Source organism: Delphinapterus leucas, chromosome 10 (genome assembly GCF_059928025.1).
Source record: "Delphinapterus leucas isolate spDelLeu-1000000601 "Yukka" chromosome 10, BTC_Dleu_Yukka2, whole genome shotgun sequence".
In the NCBI taxonomy this organism is placed as follows: domain Eukaryota; kingdom Metazoa; phylum Chordata; class Mammalia; order Artiodactyla; family Monodontidae; genus Delphinapterus; species Delphinapterus leucas.
This window is the reverse complement of record NC_143138.1, coordinates 65,825,356-65,844,660: the sequence shown is the minus strand read 5'-3', so window position 1 is coordinate 65,844,660 and position 19,305 is coordinate 65,825,356. Positions and strand designations below refer to the sequence as shown.

The 19,305-nt window shown below is 43.3% G+C and overlaps 1 protein-coding gene across 1 annotated transcript in view; it reads left to right on the top strand.

The window, feature by feature from the left end:
• Positions 1-4,980: 4,980 nt before the first annotated feature.
• Positions 4,981-19,305, top strand: part of PRKAR2A (protein kinase cAMP-dependent type II regulatory subunit alpha) — an 80,460-nt gene continuing 66,135 nt past the window's right edge. The window contains exon 1 of the mRNA XM_022573221.2: positions 4,981-5,441. Within this exon, the coding sequence (XP_022428929.1) occupies positions 5,189-5,441 (253 nt within the window). The 5' untranslated portion in view covers positions 4,981-5,188. The remainder of the gene's footprint in view (positions 5,442-19,305) is intronic.

Here is a 19,305-nt window from a genome sequence, read left to right as displayed (position 1 = left end):
AGTGTAAATGGGTGAGAGGGAAAGGGACCCACCCCCATCTGGGAGTGGGTGTGGCCAACCTGGCTGGAAGCTGAAGATTTGGTGGTTTAAGGAAGGAGAATTTATTTCTGGGAAGATATTTCTGGATGATGGTCAAGTAAAAAAATAACAATTTTAGGGATGAAAATTGTGTGCACTCTGCCTGGGAAGATTAATTCAGTGTTATGCTTTTCCCCTCTCATGCTGCAGGATATCTTTGTTTAATCTCTCACTGATTTGGAGATGGCCACGTATGTGTCTCCTGGAGCTCTTCTAGGCACTGCCCAGTCCTTGAGACAGTCCTGAAACCTCGGCCTTTTCCCAGGAGCTCCTCTGAGTGCATTTGCATTCTAACCAAATGCCAGCCATTCCCATGGCTCAGGATCACTTTTACAGTCTCTGCTTCTGGATAATTTACCCTTTGAAACAGCTTCCATTTTAAAATGGAATATTTGGATTCCTTGATATTAGTGGTAGTAAATTCTTCTACTCCTTTGGGTATACAATAGATGTTAAGTCAAATAAGGAAGTGCCTGGAGGCATATTTGTGAAGGGAGCAGAGCAGATGGTGAGTAACTCCCTCCTGGCTGGCACTTTCTGTTTATGATGCACTTTGAAATGCCACCTGTTCCTGATATATCTCTTCTCTCCCTGACTGGGGGTATGGGTAGGGGAGAGATTGGGGCCCTCCCAAGCAATTTCTCAGACTGTCACAGTCAGCCTTAAGTAGAAGTCAGTGATTGTTACAACAACCAGCCAGTGATAACAGCCTCATCCAGGCACAAAGAAGAGTATGATCGCGTCAAAGGTAAAGGACAGAGGGCAGGTTGTTTTAACCTATTAGAAGCAATAGTAGCACCATTTCTGCTGTAAGGTCATAGCATCTCTACCCACAGTTCTTTCACCACAATTCTTTTGAGGCCAGAACCCCTTATTCGTTTTCCAGCCGCTTCATGGATTCATTCTCATCTCTTTACCCCATGTAACTCAGTGTTTAATGGGTAGTGATTTATACCCCCATTTTCAGATGTGGAAGCCAAAGCTCAGACAGGGTAAACTGATCTACCAAGATCATTGGCAAATTGATAACAGAGTGTGGACAATAGAGTGGTGTCTGGGTGTCCACAGGCCTGAAGAAAGGCTTGTGATGCTATCAGAGGCTGTCCTCAGACTGCTTGACCTAAACTCCAAGAGGCCTGTCTGTACTGTAGGGTCAAAGCCCAGGCAGCTGGCCTGTGAGTCAGGCTAGGGGTGGCACACAGAGTTCCAACAGGCACTGGGAAGGCCCCAGGGCCAAGTGCTCGCTGAGTGCTCCTTTTTCTGCTTTCTTTGCTCTAGTCAGCATGCAGGCCTGTAGCTCTCCAGCCAGGCTCTCCCTTGCTTCCCAGGTTCTGTTCTTGCCCTGAGATGTCTAGAGGCAGACGCTAGGTCCACTGCAGAGACTGACACTTTCTCAGGACGGTGTCCCAGGGAGGGGCTGGCTCTTAGGTGCAGAAATAGGCAGCCCAGGAATTAACTGCTCCCTTGAGCATGGACGCTTGTTAAAATAACTGGACCAAAGGCAGTGGCCTCATGGGGGCAGCATTATGAAGGCTGAAATACAGCTTGGGTTAGGGCAAAGGAAATATAGCCCACTTCCCCACTCCCCCCTGTCCACTAGAGGCTAATGGACGCTTCTAAGGCAAGATAGAAACTGATGGTGGTACATAATAAACATCCTGGTAGGACTGGACCAGGGAGCTGGCATGTAGAGGTGGTCAGATGACCAACAAGTCTCAGGAGATGGGTGGGGGACTGGAGGGGCATTGAGAAGCAGCCCCTTTGGGCAGAGAAGAGGGAGGTGTTCCTGCTGAAGCTGAGTCCCCCACGTAGGTAGAGGGCATCAGAGGACAGAAAGTGTGTAAACCAGGGGGCCTGGGCCAAGAGCAGGCTGTCTTCCAGAGAAGTCTGGGGGGAGTATGAGCATCTACCTTCTTCCTGGAAGGAGAGGAAAAAAACCTTTTAAATAATAAACCTGTCACGAGTACATGAAACGGGGAGGGGGAGGAATAAATTGGGAGATTGGGACTGACATATACACACTACTACATATGAAATAGATAACTAATAAGAACCTGCTGTATAGCACAGGGAACTCTACTCAATACTCTGTAATGGCCTATATGGGAAAAGAATCTTAAAAAAAATAAAAAAGAGTACATGAAACAACTGTTTCATTGGAAATAGCAGTTGGTACCCTACCCATGTTCATTTTCACCAGACTTACTGCTGTTGGACTGGACACGTGCCCCACCTGTGTTACTCAGCATAGTTGTGAACACTTCTGAGAACTGGCCCCATCGTGTCCATGTCTGCCTGAGGTTGGTGGTGTGGCAGTCTGTGCAAGATGATGACTACATGCTGGGTAGTGAGTAGGACTGGGGTAGGCTGAGCGCCTGTCAGGGCTCTAGGGCCTCCTTTTCTCTACCATGGACGCTGTATTTCTCTTGCTTTTGAGGGTCTCTGCTCTTGACCTTTTCTACGCACCATTACTTGCTGTTGGCAGCTGTTTCCCAGTTACTGGCTGCCTGTGGGTTTGGTTGCCATGGTAACCCCCAGTGGTGCAGCTGAACAGGCTTGAATGAAGGTGGTCCTAGAAGGGTAAGGGTAGAAGATGGGGGCTCAGGCCCCTCGTATTCTCTCTTGTTCCAGGGCTGTATTCTTTTGCCAGCTCAACTGGGCATTAATGAAGGCCCTTGGGACTCCCCTTGCTATTGAAGGGTTTCCCAGAAGGGGCAGAGATGGATCCCTGCTCTGGGGACCAGGTGCAAGGGGAGGGGAGTCAAGTTGGACCTGGAGGCTGGCTCTCCATCCTTACTTTGAGGCTGGTCTGTGGAGACAGGTAAGGAGCAGCTATGGGGTTCCTGATTTCGATGGCCCTCATTTCTTCCAGGCCTAAGGATGCCTTTGAATGCCATGTTTGCTAGATGGATGGATGGCCAAGCTGTGGGGTATCTGAGAACAAGTCAGGAGGAGCAGCCTTCTGGCAGAGGTTGTCAGGGGTTCCTTGGAGTGATGGGGAGAACCTGCCTGCAGCCAGCTCTGTTGTCAGTCCTGGAGTAGCCTCCTCCTACCCTATTTTGCAACTGAAGTTAGAGTCCTAGCTGTACAGGTGCCCGCCCCCCTGTCAAACATGTAAAGCCTGACAAATGGGCAAACTAGAGAGTGGAGTTGCGAATTTGCCTTTCCAAAGGGTTAGTGGTAGGACTGCTTGAAGTGGGTCAGATCCCCAGGTGTGGCAGTGCAGTGGGAGTCCCATCCAGGTTTCCTGGGTATGGGCTGACTCCTGGAAAACTTGGAAGGGTCAGTCTACCCACGAGCAGAGAAGAGTTGAGGTACTCTGTCCCTCCAGCTCCTCATTGCTTGTACTTAGTGAAGTCTTCATATTCTGAGATCAGAAGCATAGCTTTGAAGCAAAGGATCCTAGTTCTGAGCCTGAGGTCAGGAGAGCAGTTTCACTGGCTCTTTTTGCTGTGTGGAAAGTTATCATTCATTCATTCATTCAGTCAGTCAGTAAATCTTCTCCAAGATTGTGCAGTAAGGACCCAGCAGGGAACAAGTTGGACACTACCCCTTCCCTAACAGAGTTGATGGTCCAGGACTCCTCCCAGGAGTCAAGAAACTTGTTCAGGGAGACACTGCTGTTTAGAATCACAGGCTTACCTGGCCTAGAGCTTGGGTGGCTTCTGCATCAGTGGGGATCGGGTATTCCTCTTTCTAGAAGCTCAGTTCCCAGAAGCACTGAACTCCTGGTTGTGTGCCAAGTCAATATGAGAGGTCCAAGTGGGGATTTTAATTAATACTGGGTAATTACCAGGTGGAGCTTAACCATCCCAAATGCCTTACAGGTTCCCAAGGCCACCTCTAGTCACTTTATGGCTGGGCCCAGCAAAGACATGGAGGACTTTGTCCTATGCCTACTGGGCCTTTGGTCAGTACCTAGACTGTGGTATGGACATACCAGGAAGGTTTCCACCTTTTTCTATTCCCTTCCAATCTGGTGTGGGTGAAGGGGCAGCTTGGGAAATAGCATGGCCTCTCCAGTTTGCCTATGCCCTCTCCCCAGGGGCAAAGGATAACAGTGCCTTGTGGTCTGCTCAACACCATCAAGCAATGCTGGCCCAGGGCCCAGGGTGGAGGATGGGGAGAGTAGGGGTGTGCAGACCTAGTCCTGGGAATCCTGGTGGGAATGCTCAAGAGGAGAAACAGGCACAGTGGTCATTCCTGCCCTGGGCGTTTATTCCCTTTTCTCAAGGAACATGTTTGGCCTACTGAGTTCTTCCAGGCTTATTTATCTGCCTTTGGCTCCCAAATTACTATATCACTGAAACTCCTACTACCTACAAGGGCTTCCTCTGACATCTCAACGACCTCCTGCCGGACTTCTGAGGGTCCTATGGTCATGCCACTATGCCTCCCAGCGGTCAGGGTGGTTCTGACTTTACCATGCCTTTGCTCTTGCTGTCCTCTATGCCCACATGGCTCTCCTCCAGATCTTCCTGTGGTTAGATCCTGCCCAGGCCTCGGAGTCAGCTTGAATGTCCCCCCCTAAAGTGGGCCCTCTTGTTTTCCACCATAGCCGGAACCACACCGGGGTGGTAATGTGCATGCTTGCATCTGGCTCTCAGCTGTGTCCCTGGAGCCTAGTAAGGGCTGACAAACGGTTGGATCTTAGAGTGTATTGAAATTAGAAATGAAAAGTGAGAGGCAGTAACGACGCCGCTTAGCGGGTAGACCACTCATTTCCTGCCCCTGGGCTGGAGACTGCCCGGGCAGCCTGGCTGGCGGCGCACGCGCACTGAGGGCCGGCGCTCTGCGAGAGCGCGCACGCCCGCGGCCGCGTGCGTCACAACCCGGCCTCCCGCCCCGCCCATCCAGCTCTCCCGCTTGTCTGTGCCCGAGGCGGCGGCGGCGGCTGCCTAGTGACAGCGGCGGCGGCACCAGGCCAGCCGGAGCAGTGTAGGGTGGTGCGGCCCTGAAACGCAGACCCGGACAAAGGGCGGCGTGGCGCGAGGAAGACCCGACCCGAGTCGCGCGTGAGGGGACCTCGCGGGCGCGGGGCGAGAGTCCGGCGTGAGGGAGCGTCCAGGCGGTGGCCGCCGGCGGCTGGGTCCCGCCTGCCGCCGCCGGCATGAGCCACATCCAGATCCCGCCCGGGCTCACAGAGCTGCTGCAGGGCTACACCGTGGAGGTGTTGCGGCAGCAGCCGCCCGACCTCGTCGACTTCGCGGTGGACTACTTCACCCGCCTGCGCGAGGCCCGCTCCAGAGCCTCCACCCCGCCCGCCGCCCCTCCTTCCGGCTCCCAGGGTCTAGAGCCCGGCCCTGGCCTTGTCGCCGATGCGATCGCGGACAGCGAGTCGGAGGACGAAGAGGACTTGGACGGTAGGCGGAGGGCTGGGCCGAGGTTCGCGGTGGGGGGCACGGAGGGAGCGGTGCCGAGGGTCTCTAGAGACCTAGGAGGGGCTGCTGGGGGCCAGGCCCGCAACAGTGGGCCGTGGGACCTTGGAGCCCTCGAGCGGAGTTTGTCCGGATTCCCCCAGCCGCCGGCGTGAGCGCGGCGTGGGCCACTTCCAAATTGAGCTCGGCGGTCCTGCGAGCTCTAGAGCGCACAGAGCGAGTTGTGAGGTTCAGCTCGAGGGAAACGTGCGCGCTTTCGGCCCGCGTGCTGGCGCGGGGCCCGAGGGGCGTGGAGCCCACGGCCACCTAGCTTCGGCTGGAGACCCTTCATGCAGTTTCGTTCCGAAGAGAACATTCACATCCACTGATTCGTATTTCCTAACCAGGACGGTAACTTTGGAAAGAATTCATTTTGTGAAAAGTTATTGTGAAAAACTTTAAGCATAGACAAAAATAGGAAAAGTGAAATGAACCTTCTATACGCCAATACCCACATTACACAGTTGGAATATCTGTCACAAATGTTTCATTTGTACCTTTTTTTTTCTCCTTTGCTGAAGAATTTTAAAGCATATCCCAGTATTTCACCCTTGAATACTTGAGTATGCATTTCTTAATGTTGACCCTGGGTATATATATATATATATTTTTTTAATTTGGCTAAAATGATTGGATCAAATTCGGTGAGGGTAAACAATAACTTTTTCTCTCATATGGGGTGCAGGAAAGAAGACAAGTAACACTTGTACATCTGAGTTAAGCAAGATAGTCAAAAAGCATTTCCATTTTCCGTGATTGCTTCAACATAGGCTTTGTCAATTTAATAGAATTACCCTACTTTTGAACAGCCAAAATTTAACAAAACAATGAAAACATTTGAGAGGCAAAGTTAGAGTGTTAGTGTTATTGGATCATACTGAAAAAAACCTAACAACCTCGTTCTGAGTTGAATCCACATTCAAGTTAGGCTGGCAGAGAGTTAATTATTGGTCATCGCTGTTGGACGTTGTAAGCTTCAGTGTTCTGGATAACTTCCCTAAGTTTATTCATGCTAAGAGTGGAGATTTCTCTATCATGTTTCCCTTGACTTAATGCACATTAAATTATGAGTTTTTCACCTTAATCCTGGAAATCAGGAATTATTTTCCAACTCTCTGTCACAGAATTGCTTTGTGGTCTAAGACAAGCTGTGGAACCTGTTTGATTTCAAATTTACTTATCTTTAAAATAGAGTTCGTGACAACAATCTCACAACAATCTCAACAATTTCACTGTCATAACAATAAATCACAAAGCTGTAACTTGCTTTGCAACAATTTTTATGTACACAAAACATTAGTATTTTAGCTATTAGTCCCAGATGAGTAAAAGAGTTTACAAGTTTTATGTTATGTCTTCATTCTTTGTCCTCTTTAATATCTTTTTCAAAGTTGAATTGACTTAAATCTTTGTAACCCTGTGCTTTATTTTATTGGTATTTAAATTTTTTGTTTGTTTATATCTCTTCAGTGACTGTGCTAAGTATATTATAGAAATCAACACAAGGTGAATTTCTATTTACAGATAATAACTTAAAAATACATGGCACACAGTGAGATACCACTTCACACCCATGAGGATGACTATTATGAAAAAAATAAAGAAAACTTGAGGGTTCTAATTCCTCCCCATCCTTGTCAACACTCATTATCTTTATTATGATAGCCAGCCTAGTGGGTAGGAAGTATTATAGTACCTCACTGTAGTTTTGCTTTGCAGTTCCATAATGATGTTGAGCATCTTTCCATGTGTTTGTCGGTCATTTGTGTATGTTCTTTGAAGAAATGTCTATTCTGAGCCTTTGTCCATTTTTTAATTGGTTTATTTGTGTTTTTATTATTAAGTTGTAAGTGTTCTCTGTATATTCTAAACAAATCCTTTAACAGATATATGACTTTAAAATATTTTCTGTCATTTAGTGTGTTGTTTTACTTTTTTTTAATATAAATTTATTTATTTGGCTGTGTTGGGTCTTAGTTGTGGCACACAGGATCTTCGTTGCAGCATGCAGGATCTATCATTGCAGTGTGCGGGCTTCTCTCTAGTCGTGGTGCGCGGGCTCTAGAGCACGCGGGCTCAGCACTTGCAGCGTGCGGGCTCTCTAGTTGTGGCACGTGGGTTTTCTCTCTCCAGTTGTGGTGTACGGGTTTTCTCTCTCCAGTTGTGGTGTGCGGGCTCCAGAGCGTGTGGGCTCTGTAGTTGTTGTGCGGGGGCTCCAGAGTGCGTGGGCTCTGTAGTTTGCTGCACAGGGGCTCTCTAGTTGAGGCGTGTGAGCTCAGTAGTTGCCCTGTGGAATGTGGGATTTTAGTTCCCTGACCAGGGATCAAACTCGTGTCCCCTGCATTGGAAGGAGGGTTCTTTACCAATGGACCACCAGGGAAGTTCCACTTCATTCTTTTATATGTGGATATCCAGTTGTTCCAGCACCACTTATTAAAAAGACTATTCTTGGTGGACTTCCCTGGTGGCGCAGTGGTTAACAATCTGCCTGCTAGTGCAGGGGAAACGGGTTTGATCCCTGGTCCTGAAAGATCCCACATGCCTTGGAGCAGCTAAGCCTGTGCGCCATAACTAGTGAGCCTGGGCTCTAAGCCCACGAGCCACAACTACGGAGCCTGTGTGCCTCGACTGCTGAAGCCTGTGCACTCTAGAGCCCACATGCCGCAACTACCGAAGTCCCTGTGCTCTAGGGCCTGCGTGCTGCAACTACTGAAGCCCGCACGCCTAGAGCCTGTACCCTGCAACAAGAGAAGCCACCACGATGAGAAGCCTGTGCACTGCAACTAAAGAGTAGCCCCTGCTCACTGCAACTAGAGAAAGCCCGCACGCAGCAACGAAGACCCAACACAGCCAAAAAAACACAAAAAATTAAAATAAAAAGACTATTCTTTCCCCATTTAATTGTCTTGGTACTCTTGTTGAAAATCAATTGACTGTAAATGTGAGAGCCTATTTTGAACTCATGGTTCTATTCCATTGATCTATATATCTGTCTGTATGCCACTACTACACTGTTTGATTTCTGTAGATTTGTGGTAGTTTTGGAATCAGGAAATGTGAATTCTCCAACTTTGTTCTTTTTCAAAGTTGTTTTGGCTATTTGCAGTTCCATATGAATTTTAGGATTAGTTTGTCAATTTCTGCAAAGAGGCCATCTGGGATTTTGACAGAAATTGCTTCGAATTTGTAGATTAATTTGGAGAGTATTGCCTTTTTACAACGTTAAGTCTTCTGATCTATGAGTATGGGATGTCTTCCCATTTATTTAGATCTTCTTTAATTTCTAAATTAAAGAACTACAAATGTTTGATTGGTTCAATATGGCACAGTAGAAGGACGTGCTCTCACTCCCTCTTGCGAGAGCACCGGAGCCACAACTAACTGCTGAACACTCATCGACAGGAAGACACTGGAATTCACCAAAAAAGATACCCCACATCCAAAGACAAAGGAGAAGCCACAATGAGACCATAGGAGGGGTGCAATCACAATAAAATCAAATCCATAACTGCTGGGTGGGTGACTCACAAATGGGAGAACACTTATACCACAGAAGTCTACCAACTGGAGTGAAGGTTCTGAGCCCAATGTCAGGCTTCCCAACCTGGGGGTCCGGCAAAGGGAGGAGGAATTCCTAGAGAATCAGACTTCGAAGGCTAGTGGGATTTGATTGCAGGACTTCGACAGGACTGGGGGAAACAGAGACTCAACTCTTGGAGGACACACACAAAGTAGTGTGCACATTGAGACCCAGGAGAAGGAGCAGTGACCCCATAGGAGACTGAACCAGACCTACCTGCTAGTGTTGGAGGGTCTCCTGCAGAGGCGGGGGGGCGGGGGTCTGTGTCTCACCATGAGGACAAGGACACTGGCAGTAGAAGTTCTGGGAAGTACTCCTTGGCGTGAGCCCTCCCAGAGTCTGCCATTAGCCCCACCAAAGAGCCCAGGTAGGCTCTAGTGTTGGGTCGCCTCAGGCCAAACCACCAACAATGAGGGAACCCAGCCCCACCCATCAGCAGACAAGCGGATTAAAGTTTTACTGAGCTCTGCACACCAGAGCAACAGCCAGCTCTACCCACCACCAGTCCCTCCCATCAGGAAACTTGCACAAGCCTCTTAGATAGCCTCATCCACTAGAGGGCAGACAGCAGAAGAAAGAAGAACAGTCCTGCAGCCTGTGGAACAAAAACCACATTCACAGAAAGATAAACAAGATGAAAAGGCAGAGGGCTATGTACCAGATGAAGGAACAAGATAAAACCCCAGAAAAACAACTAAATGAAGTGGAGATTGGCAACCTTCCAGAAAAAGAATTCAGAATGATAGTGAAGATGATCCAGGACCTCAGAAAAAGAATGGAGGCGAAGATCGAGAAGTTGCAAGAAATGTTTAACAAAGACCTAGAGGAATTAAAGAACAAACAAACAGAGAGGAACAGTACAATAACTGAAATGAAAAATACACTAGAAGGAATCAATAGCAGAATAACTGAGGCAGAAGAACGGATAAGTGACCTACCTGGAAGACAGAATGGTGGAATTCACTGCTGCAGAACAGAATAGAAAAAAGAATGAAAAGAAATGAAGACAGCCTAAGAGACCTCTGAGACAACATTAAATGCAACAACATTCACATATAGGGGTCCCAGGAGGAGGAGAGAGAGAAAAGACCTGAGAAAATATTTGAAGAGATTATAGTCGAAAACTTCCCTAACATGGGAAAGGAAATAGCCACCCAAGTCCAGGAAGCGCAGAGAGTCCCATACAGGATAAACCCAAGGAGAAACATGCCGAGACACATAGTAATCAAATTGGCAAAAATTAAAGACAAAGAAAAATTATTGAAAGCAGCAAGGGAAAAATGACAAATAACATAAAGGGAACTCCCATAAGGTAAACAGCTGATTTCTCAGCAGAAACTCTACAAGCCAGAAGGGAGTGGCATGACATATTTAAAGTGATGAAAGGGAAGAACCTACAACCAAGATTACTCTACCCAGCAAGGATCTCATTCAGATTTGATGGAGAAATCTAAAGCTTTACAGACAAGCAAAAGCTAAGAGAATTCAGCACCATCAAACCAGCTCTACAGCAAGTGCTAAAGGAACTTCTCTAAGTGAGAAACACAAGAGAAGAAAAGCACCTACAAAAACAAACCCAAAACGATTAAGAAATTGGTAATAGGAACATACATATCGATAATTACCTTAAACTTGAATGGATTAAATGCTCCAACCAAAAGACACAGGCTCGCTGAATGGATACAAAAACAAGACCCATATATATGCTGTCTACAAAAGACCCACTTCAGACCTAGGGACACATACAGACTGAAAGTGAGGGGATGGAAAAAGATATTCCATGCAAATGGAAATCAAAAGAAAGCTGCAATAGCAATACTCATATCAGATAAAATAGGCTTTAAAATAAAGAATGTTACAAGAGACAAGGAAGGACACTACATAATGATCAAGGGATCAATCCAAGAAGAAGAAATAACAATTATAAACATATATGCACCCAACATAGGAGCACTTCAATACATAAGGCAACTGCTAGCACCTCTAAAAAAGGAAATCGACAGTAACATGATAATAGTGGGGGATTTTAACACCTCACTTACACCAATGGAAAGATCATCCAAACAGAAAATTAATAAGGAAACACAAGCTTTAAATGACACAATAGACCAGATAGATTTAATTGATATTAATAGGACATTCCATCCAAAAACAGCAGATTACACTTTCTTCTCAAGTGCGCACAGAACATTCTCCAGGATAGATCTCACATCTTGGGTCACAAATCAAGCCTCAGTAAATTTAAGAAAATTGAAATCGTATCAAGCATCTTTTCTGACCACAACGCTATGAGATTAGAAATCAATTACAGGGAAGAAAGACGTAAAAAACACAAACAATTCATAACTAAATAACCAAGAGATAATTGAAGAAATCAAAGAGGAAATCAAAAAATACCTAGAGACAAATGACAATGAAAACACGACGATCCAAAACCTATGGGATGCAGCAAAAGCAGTTCTAAGAGGGAAGTTTATAGCAATACAAACCTACCTCAAGAAACAAGAAATCTCAAATAAACAATCTAACCTTACACCTAAAGGAACTAGAGAAAGAATAACAAACAAAACCCAAAGTTAGCAGAAGGAAAGAAATCGTACAGATCAGAGCAGAAATAAATGAAATAGAAACAAAGAAAACAATAGCAAAGATCAATAAAAGTAAAAGCTGGTTCTTTGAGAAGATAAACAAAATTGATAAACCATTAGCCAGACTCATCAAGAAAAAGAGGGAGAGGACTCAAATCAATAAAATTAGGAATGAAAAAGGAGAAGTTAAACAGACACCGCAGAAATACAAAGCATCGTAAGAGACTACTACAAGCAACTCCATGCCAATAAAATGGACAACCTAGAAGAAATGGACAAATTTTTAGAAAGGTATAGCCTTCCAAGACTGAACCAGAAAGAAATAGAAAATATGAACAGGCCAATCACAAGTAATGAAATTGAAACTGTGATTAAAAATCTTACAATCTCCAAACAAAAGTCCAAGACCAGATGGCTTCACAGGTGAATTCTATCAAACATTTAGAGAAGAGCTAACACTCATCCTTCTCAAACTCTTCCAAAAAATTGCAGAGGAAGGAGCACTCCCAAATTCATTCTGTGAGGCCACCATCACCCTGATACCAAAACCAGACAAAGATACTACAAAAAAAGAAAATTACAGACCAATATCACTGATGAATATAGATGCAAAAATCCTCAACAAAATACTAGCAAACAGAATCCAACAACACATTAAAAGGATCATACACTATGATCAAGTGGGATTTATCCCAGGGATGCAAGGAGTCTTCAATATACGGCAATCAATGTGATACACCATATTAACAAATTGAAGAATAAAAACCATATGATCATCTCAATAGATGCAGAAAACGCTTTTGACAAAATTCAACACCCATTTATGACAAAAACTCTCCAGAAAGTGGGCATAGAGGGAACCTACCTCAACATAATAAAGGCCATATATGACAAACCCACAACAAACATCATTCTCAATGGTGAAAAACTGAAAGCATTTCCTCTAAGATCAGGAACAAGACAAGAATGTCCACTCTCACCACTATTTTTTGTTGTTGTTGTTTTGCGGTACGCGGGCTGCTCGCTGTTGTGGCCTCTCCCGTTGCAGAGCACAGGCTCCAGACGCGCAGGTTCAGAGGCCATGGCTCACGGGCCCAGCCGCTCTGCGGCATGTGGGATCTTCCCGGACCGGGGCACGAACCCGTGTCCCCTGCATCGGCAGGCGGACCCTCAACCACTGCGCCACCAGGGAAGCCCTCACCATTATTATTCAACATCGTTTTGGAAGTCCTATCCATGGCAATTAGAGAAAATAGAGAAATAAAAGGAATACAAATTGGAAAATAAGAAGTAAAACTGTTTGCAGATGTCACGATACTATACATAGAGGATCCTAAAGATGCCAACAGAAAACTACTAGAGGTAATCAATGAATTGGTAAAGCTGCAGGATACAAAATTAATGCACAGAAATCTCTTGCATTCCTATGCACTAATGATGAAAAGTAAAGTCTGAAATAGAAATTAAGGAAACACTCCCATTTACCATTGCAACAAAAAGAATAAAATACCTAGGAATAAACCTACCTAGGGAGACAAAAGACCTGTATGCAGAAAATTGTAAGACACTGATGAAAGAAATTAAAGATGATACAAACAAATTGAGAGATATACCACGTTCTTGGATTGGAAGAATCAATATTGTGAAAATGACTCTACTACCCAAAGCAATCTACAGATTCAATGCAATCCCTATTGAATTACCAATGGCATTTTTTTACAGAACTAGAACAAAAAATCTTAAAATTTGTATGGAGACACAAAAGACCCCAAATAGCCAAAGCAGTCTTGAGGGAAAAAAACGGAGCTGGAGGAATCAGACTTACTGACTTCAGACTATACTACAAAGCTACAGTAATCAAGACAGTATGGTACTGGCACAAACACAGAAACATAGATCAATGGAACAGGATAGGAAGCCCAGAGATAAACCCACACAGCTATGGTCAACTAATCTATGACAAAGGAGGCAAGGATACAAAATGGAGAAAAGACAGTCTCTTCAATAAGTGGTGCTGGGCAAACTGGACAGCTACATGTAAAAGAATGAAATTAGAACACTCCCTAACACCATACACAAAAATAAACTCAAAACGGATTAGAGACCTAAATGTAAGACTGGACACTATAAAACTCTTAGAGGAAAACATAGGAAGAACACTCTATGACATAAATCACAGCAAGATCCTTTTTGACCTACCTCCTAGAGAAATGGAAATAAAAATAAACAAATGGGACCTAATGAAACTTAAAAGCTTTTGCAAAGCAAAGGGAACTACCAGCAAGACGAAATGGGAGAAAATATTTACAAACAAATCAACGGACAAAGGATTAATCTCCAAAAACTGCTCATGCAGCTCAATATTAAAAATAAAAACACCCCATCCAAAAATGGACAGAAGACCTAAATTTCTCCAAAGAAGACATAAAGATGGCCAAGAAGCACATGAAAAGCTGCTCAACATCACTAATTATTAGAGAAATGCAAATGAAAACTCCAATGAGGTATCACCTCACACCAGTTAGAATGGGCATCATCAGAAAATCTACAAACAACAAATGCTGGGGAGGTTGTGGAGAAAAGGGAACACTCTTGCACTGTTGGTGGGAATGTAAATTGATACAGTCACTGTGGAGAACAGTATGGAGGTTCCTTAAAAAACTAAAAATAGTATTACCATATGACCCAGCAATCCTACTACTGGGCATCTACCCAAAAAAAAACATAATTCAAAAAGACACATGCACCCCAATGTTCATTGCAGCATTATTTACAATAGCCAGGTCATGGAAGCAACCTAAATGCCCGTCGACAGACGAATGGATAAAGAAGATGTGGTACATATATACGATGGAATATTACTCAGCCATAAAAAGGAACGAAATTGGGTCATTTGTAGAGACGTGGATGAATCTAGAGACTGTCATACAGAGTGAAGTAAGTCAGAAAGAGAAAAACAAATATCGTATATTAACGCATATATGTGGAGTCTAGAAAAATAGTACAGATGAACCGGTTTGCAGGACAGAAATTGAGACACAGATGTAGAGAACAAACATATGGACACCAAGGGGGGAAAGCAGCGGGGGTGGCGGTGGTGGTGGTGTGATGAATTGGGATATTGACATATATATACTAATATGTATAAAATGGATAACTAATAAGAACCTGCTGTATAAAAATATAAATGAAATAAAATTCAAAAATTCAAAAAAAAAGAACTACAAATGTTTTGTGGTTCTCAGAATATAAGTTTTGCACTTCTTTGTTAAATTTATTCCTAAGTAATTTATTCCTTTTGGTGTGATTGTAAATGGAATTGTTTTCTTAATTTCATTTTCAGATAGCTCATTGCAAGTGTATAGAAATACAGTTAATTTTTCAAATATTGACCTTGTATCTTGCAGCCTTGCTGAACTTGAGTTTTGTAGTTGTTTAGTGGATTCCTTAGGATATTTCCCCAGCATTTTTTATTGCACAGTATATATCACATAACAGTAGGAGTTGGTCTAAATTACATTAGTGGAACTTTTTGGGGACTTGCTTAACAATAATATTCCTGCAGTTCACATATCTGGATCTTTCCTCAGGATTTTGACACTGTTAAACCAGCCCCCTTTGAAACTGCCTCCCTCCTTGGCATCTGTGTCTTTATTCCCCTTAGTCTTCATCCACCACTTGGCCTCCTTTCTGCCCTTTAAATGTTTGTTGATGATCCCCAAAATTTAGTTTGTTACCATTTCTCCTTCAGTGAGCAATTCTCTTCCTGAGCATTTTTTTACTGCCTTGAACCTGAACTTTTCAAAATCAAAACTACAGCTCAAAACTTGGTCTACTAGACACGCACCTATTTATGCTCATCTTGTTGGCTCATCACCTCTCATTCATCTGTCAAACTCATGAAGCCTAAAACTGATGTCGTTAACCTGTCACACTGCTGTTTCTTCTAATTTCTTCAGCAAGAAACCCAGGAATCAGTCACTTTCTCCTTCTCTCTCTCTCTTTCTCTCATTTATTTTAATGTCTGGGCTCCCCCATCTTCTCCTTCCCTACTGTCCCTGCCTTGAGTTTGGTTTTTATTGATTCTTAACTGGATGCACCTGAGCATCCCATAGGTCTCCCACTCATCTCTCCTCTGCCCCATCTATTCTCTACACCATCACCACAGTCAGCTTTCTTTCCTTTTTCTTCCTTTTCAAAAATTGTGGTAAAATATACATAATGTAAAATTTGCCACTTTAACCGTTTTAAGTGTACAGTTCAGTGGCATTAAGTACATTCACAATGTTGTGCAATCACCTTTTTCAGTTAAGTAAACTTTTTCTGAAGTAAGACATATATGCAAAAGGGGATACAAATCATAAATGTGCAGCTTGATTGTTTATAAAGTGTACACACTGTGTATCCCATCAACTAGATCAAGGAATATCAGCTGGAGGAGACCTTCACATCAAGAACATAAATTTTACATAATTGTAACCGTAAATACAGTTCTGCAATTAGGACAGCTAGCATTTATTAAGCCTTTATTCTGTATTAGTCTCAGTGTTCAGTGATTTATTTGCATTATTGCATTGAATCCTCCTGATCTTTTAAGGTAGGGATAATAGTTATCTCCATTTCACAGATGAGGAAACTGAGGCCTAGAGATTATCCAAGACCATATCATAAGCAGTGTTTCACTCTAGGCTGGAGTTTATGTCATTATACTGTTCATATTATTTCATGCCTGAAATGCTTCTCATTTTTTTCTTGCCTTATTTATTTTTTACAGAAAAGGCTGGAATCATTTAAAAATTTCTTCACATAGATGTCATAATGAATTTTTTATTGTCCTAGAATATATATAAAATTTACATTGTTACCATTTTAAACTATACAGTTCAGGAGCATTAAGTACATTCATTATTTTGTGTAACCATCACCACTATTTTGTTCTTCTTTTTCAAGACTGTTTTGGGTTTTCAGGACTCCTTGCAATTCCCTATGAATTTTAGGATCAGCTTTTCCATTTCTGCCAGATAAGGCCTGTTTTCTTAAATTTCATCTTCAGATTGTTGATTGTGAATATATATAACTACACCTGATTTTTTTAATTTTACATCTTTATTGGAGTATAATTGCTTGACAATGGTGTGTTAGTTTCTGCTTTATAAAAAAGTGAATCAGTTATACATATACATATGTTCCCATATCTCTTCCCTCTTGCATCTCCCTCCCTCCCACCCTCCCTATCCCACCCCTCCAGGCGGTCACAAAGCACCGAGCTGATCTCCCTGTGCTATGCGGCTGCTTCCCACTAGCTAGCTATTTTATGTTTGGTAGTGTATATATGTCCATGCCTCTCTCTCGCTTTGTCACAGCTTACCCTTCCCCCTCCCCATATCCTCAAGTCCATTCTCTAGTAGGTCTGTGTCTTTATTCCTGTCTTACCCCTAGGTTCTTCATGACATTTTTTTTCTTAAATTCCATATATATGCATTAGCATACAGTATTTGTCTCTCTCTTTCTGACTTACTTCACTCTGTATGACAGACTCTAGGTCCATCCACCTCATTACAAATAGCTCAATTTCGTTTCTTTTTATGGCTGAGTAATATTCCATTGTATATATGTGCCACATTTTCTTTATCCATTCATCCGATGATGGACACTTAGGTTGTTTCCATTTCCGGGCTATTGTAAATAGAGCTGCAATGAACATTTTGGTACATGACTCTTTTTGAATTATGGTTTTCTCAGGGTATATGACCAGTAGTAGGATTGCTGGGTCATATAGTAGTTCTGTTTGTAGTTTTTTAAGGAACCTCCATACTGTTCTCCATAGTGGCTGTACCAGTTCACATTCCCACCAGCAGTGCAAGAGGGTTCCCTTTTCTCCACACCCTCTCCAGCATTTATTGTTTCTAGATTTTTTGATGATGGCCATTCTGACTGGTGTGAGATGATATCTCATTGTAGTTTAGATTTGCATTTCTCTAATGATTAATGATGTTGAGCATTCTTTCATGTGTTTGTTGGCAGTCTGTATATCTTCTTTGGAGAAATGTCTATTTAGGTCTTCTGCCCATTTTTGGATTGGGTTGTTTGTTCTTTTGTTATTAAGCTGCATGAGCTGCTTATAAATTTTGGAGATTAATCCTTTGTCAGTTGCTTCATTTGCAAATATTTTCTCCCATTCTGAGGGTTGTCTTTCGGTCTGGTTTATGGTTTCCTTTGCTGTGCAAAAGCTTTGAAGTTTCATTAGGTCCCATTTGCTTATTTTTGTTTTTATTTCCATTTCTCTAGGAGGTGGGTCAAAAAGGATCTTGCTGTGATTTATGTCATAGAGTGTCCTGCCTATGTTTTCCTCTAAGAGTTTGATAGTTTCCAGCCTTACATTTAGGTCTTTAATCCATTTTGAGCTTATTTTTATGTATGGTGTTAGGGAGTGATCTAATCTCATACTTTTACATGTACCTGTCCAGTTTTCCCAGCACCACTTATTGAAGAGGCTGTCCTTTCTCCACTGTACATTCCTGCCTCCTTTATCAAAGATAAGGTGACCGTATGTGCATGGGTTTATCTCTGGGCTTTCTATCCTGTTCCATTGATCTTTCTGTTTTTGTGCCAGTACCATACTGTCTTGATTACTGTAGCTTTGTAGTATAGTCTGAAGTCAGGGAGCCTGATTCCTCCAGCTCGGTTTTTCGTTCTCAAGATTGCTTTGGCTGGGCTTCCCTGGTGGTGCAGTGGTTGAGAATCTGCCTGCCAATGCAGGGGACACGGGTTCGAGCCCTGATCTGGGAAGATCCCACATGCCGCGGAGCAGCGGGGCCCATGAGCCACAGTTACTGAGCCTGCGCGTCTGGAGCCTGTGCTCCGCAACGGGAGAGGCCGCGATAATGAGAGGCCCGCGCACCGCGATGAAGAGTGGCCTCCGCTTGCCACAGCTAGAGAAAGCCCTCGCACAGAAATGAAGACCCAACACAGCCATAAATAAATAAATTAATTAATTTAAAAAAAAAAAAAAGATTGCTTTGGCTATTCGGGGTCTTTTGTGTTTCCATACAAATTGTGAAATTTTTTGTTCTAGTTCTGTGAAAAATGCCAGTGGTAGTTTGATAGGGATTGCATTGAATCTGTAGATTGCTTTGGGTAGTAGAGTCATTTTCACAATGTTGATTCTTCCAATCCAAGAACATGGTATATCTCTTCGTCTATTTGTATCATCTTTAATTTCTTTCATCAATGTCTTATAATTTTCTGCAAACAGGTCTTTTGTCTCCTTAGGTAGGTTTATTCCTAGATATTTTATTCTTTTTGTTGCAGTGGTAAATGGGAGTGTTTTCTTGATTTCACTTTCAGATTTTTAATCATTAGCCAGAGATTTCTGTGCATTAACTTTGTATCCTGCTACTTTACCAAATTCATTGATTAGCTCTAGTAGTTTTCTGGTAGCATCTTTAGGATTCTCTATGTATAGTATCATGTCATCTGCAAACAGTGACAGCTTCACTTCTTCTTTTCCCATTTGGATTCCGTGTATTTCCTTTTCTTCTCTGATTGATGTGGCTAAAACTTCCAAAACTATGTTGAATAAGAGTGGTGAGAGTGGGCAACCTTGTCTTGTTTCAGATCTTAGTGGAAATGCTTTCAGTTT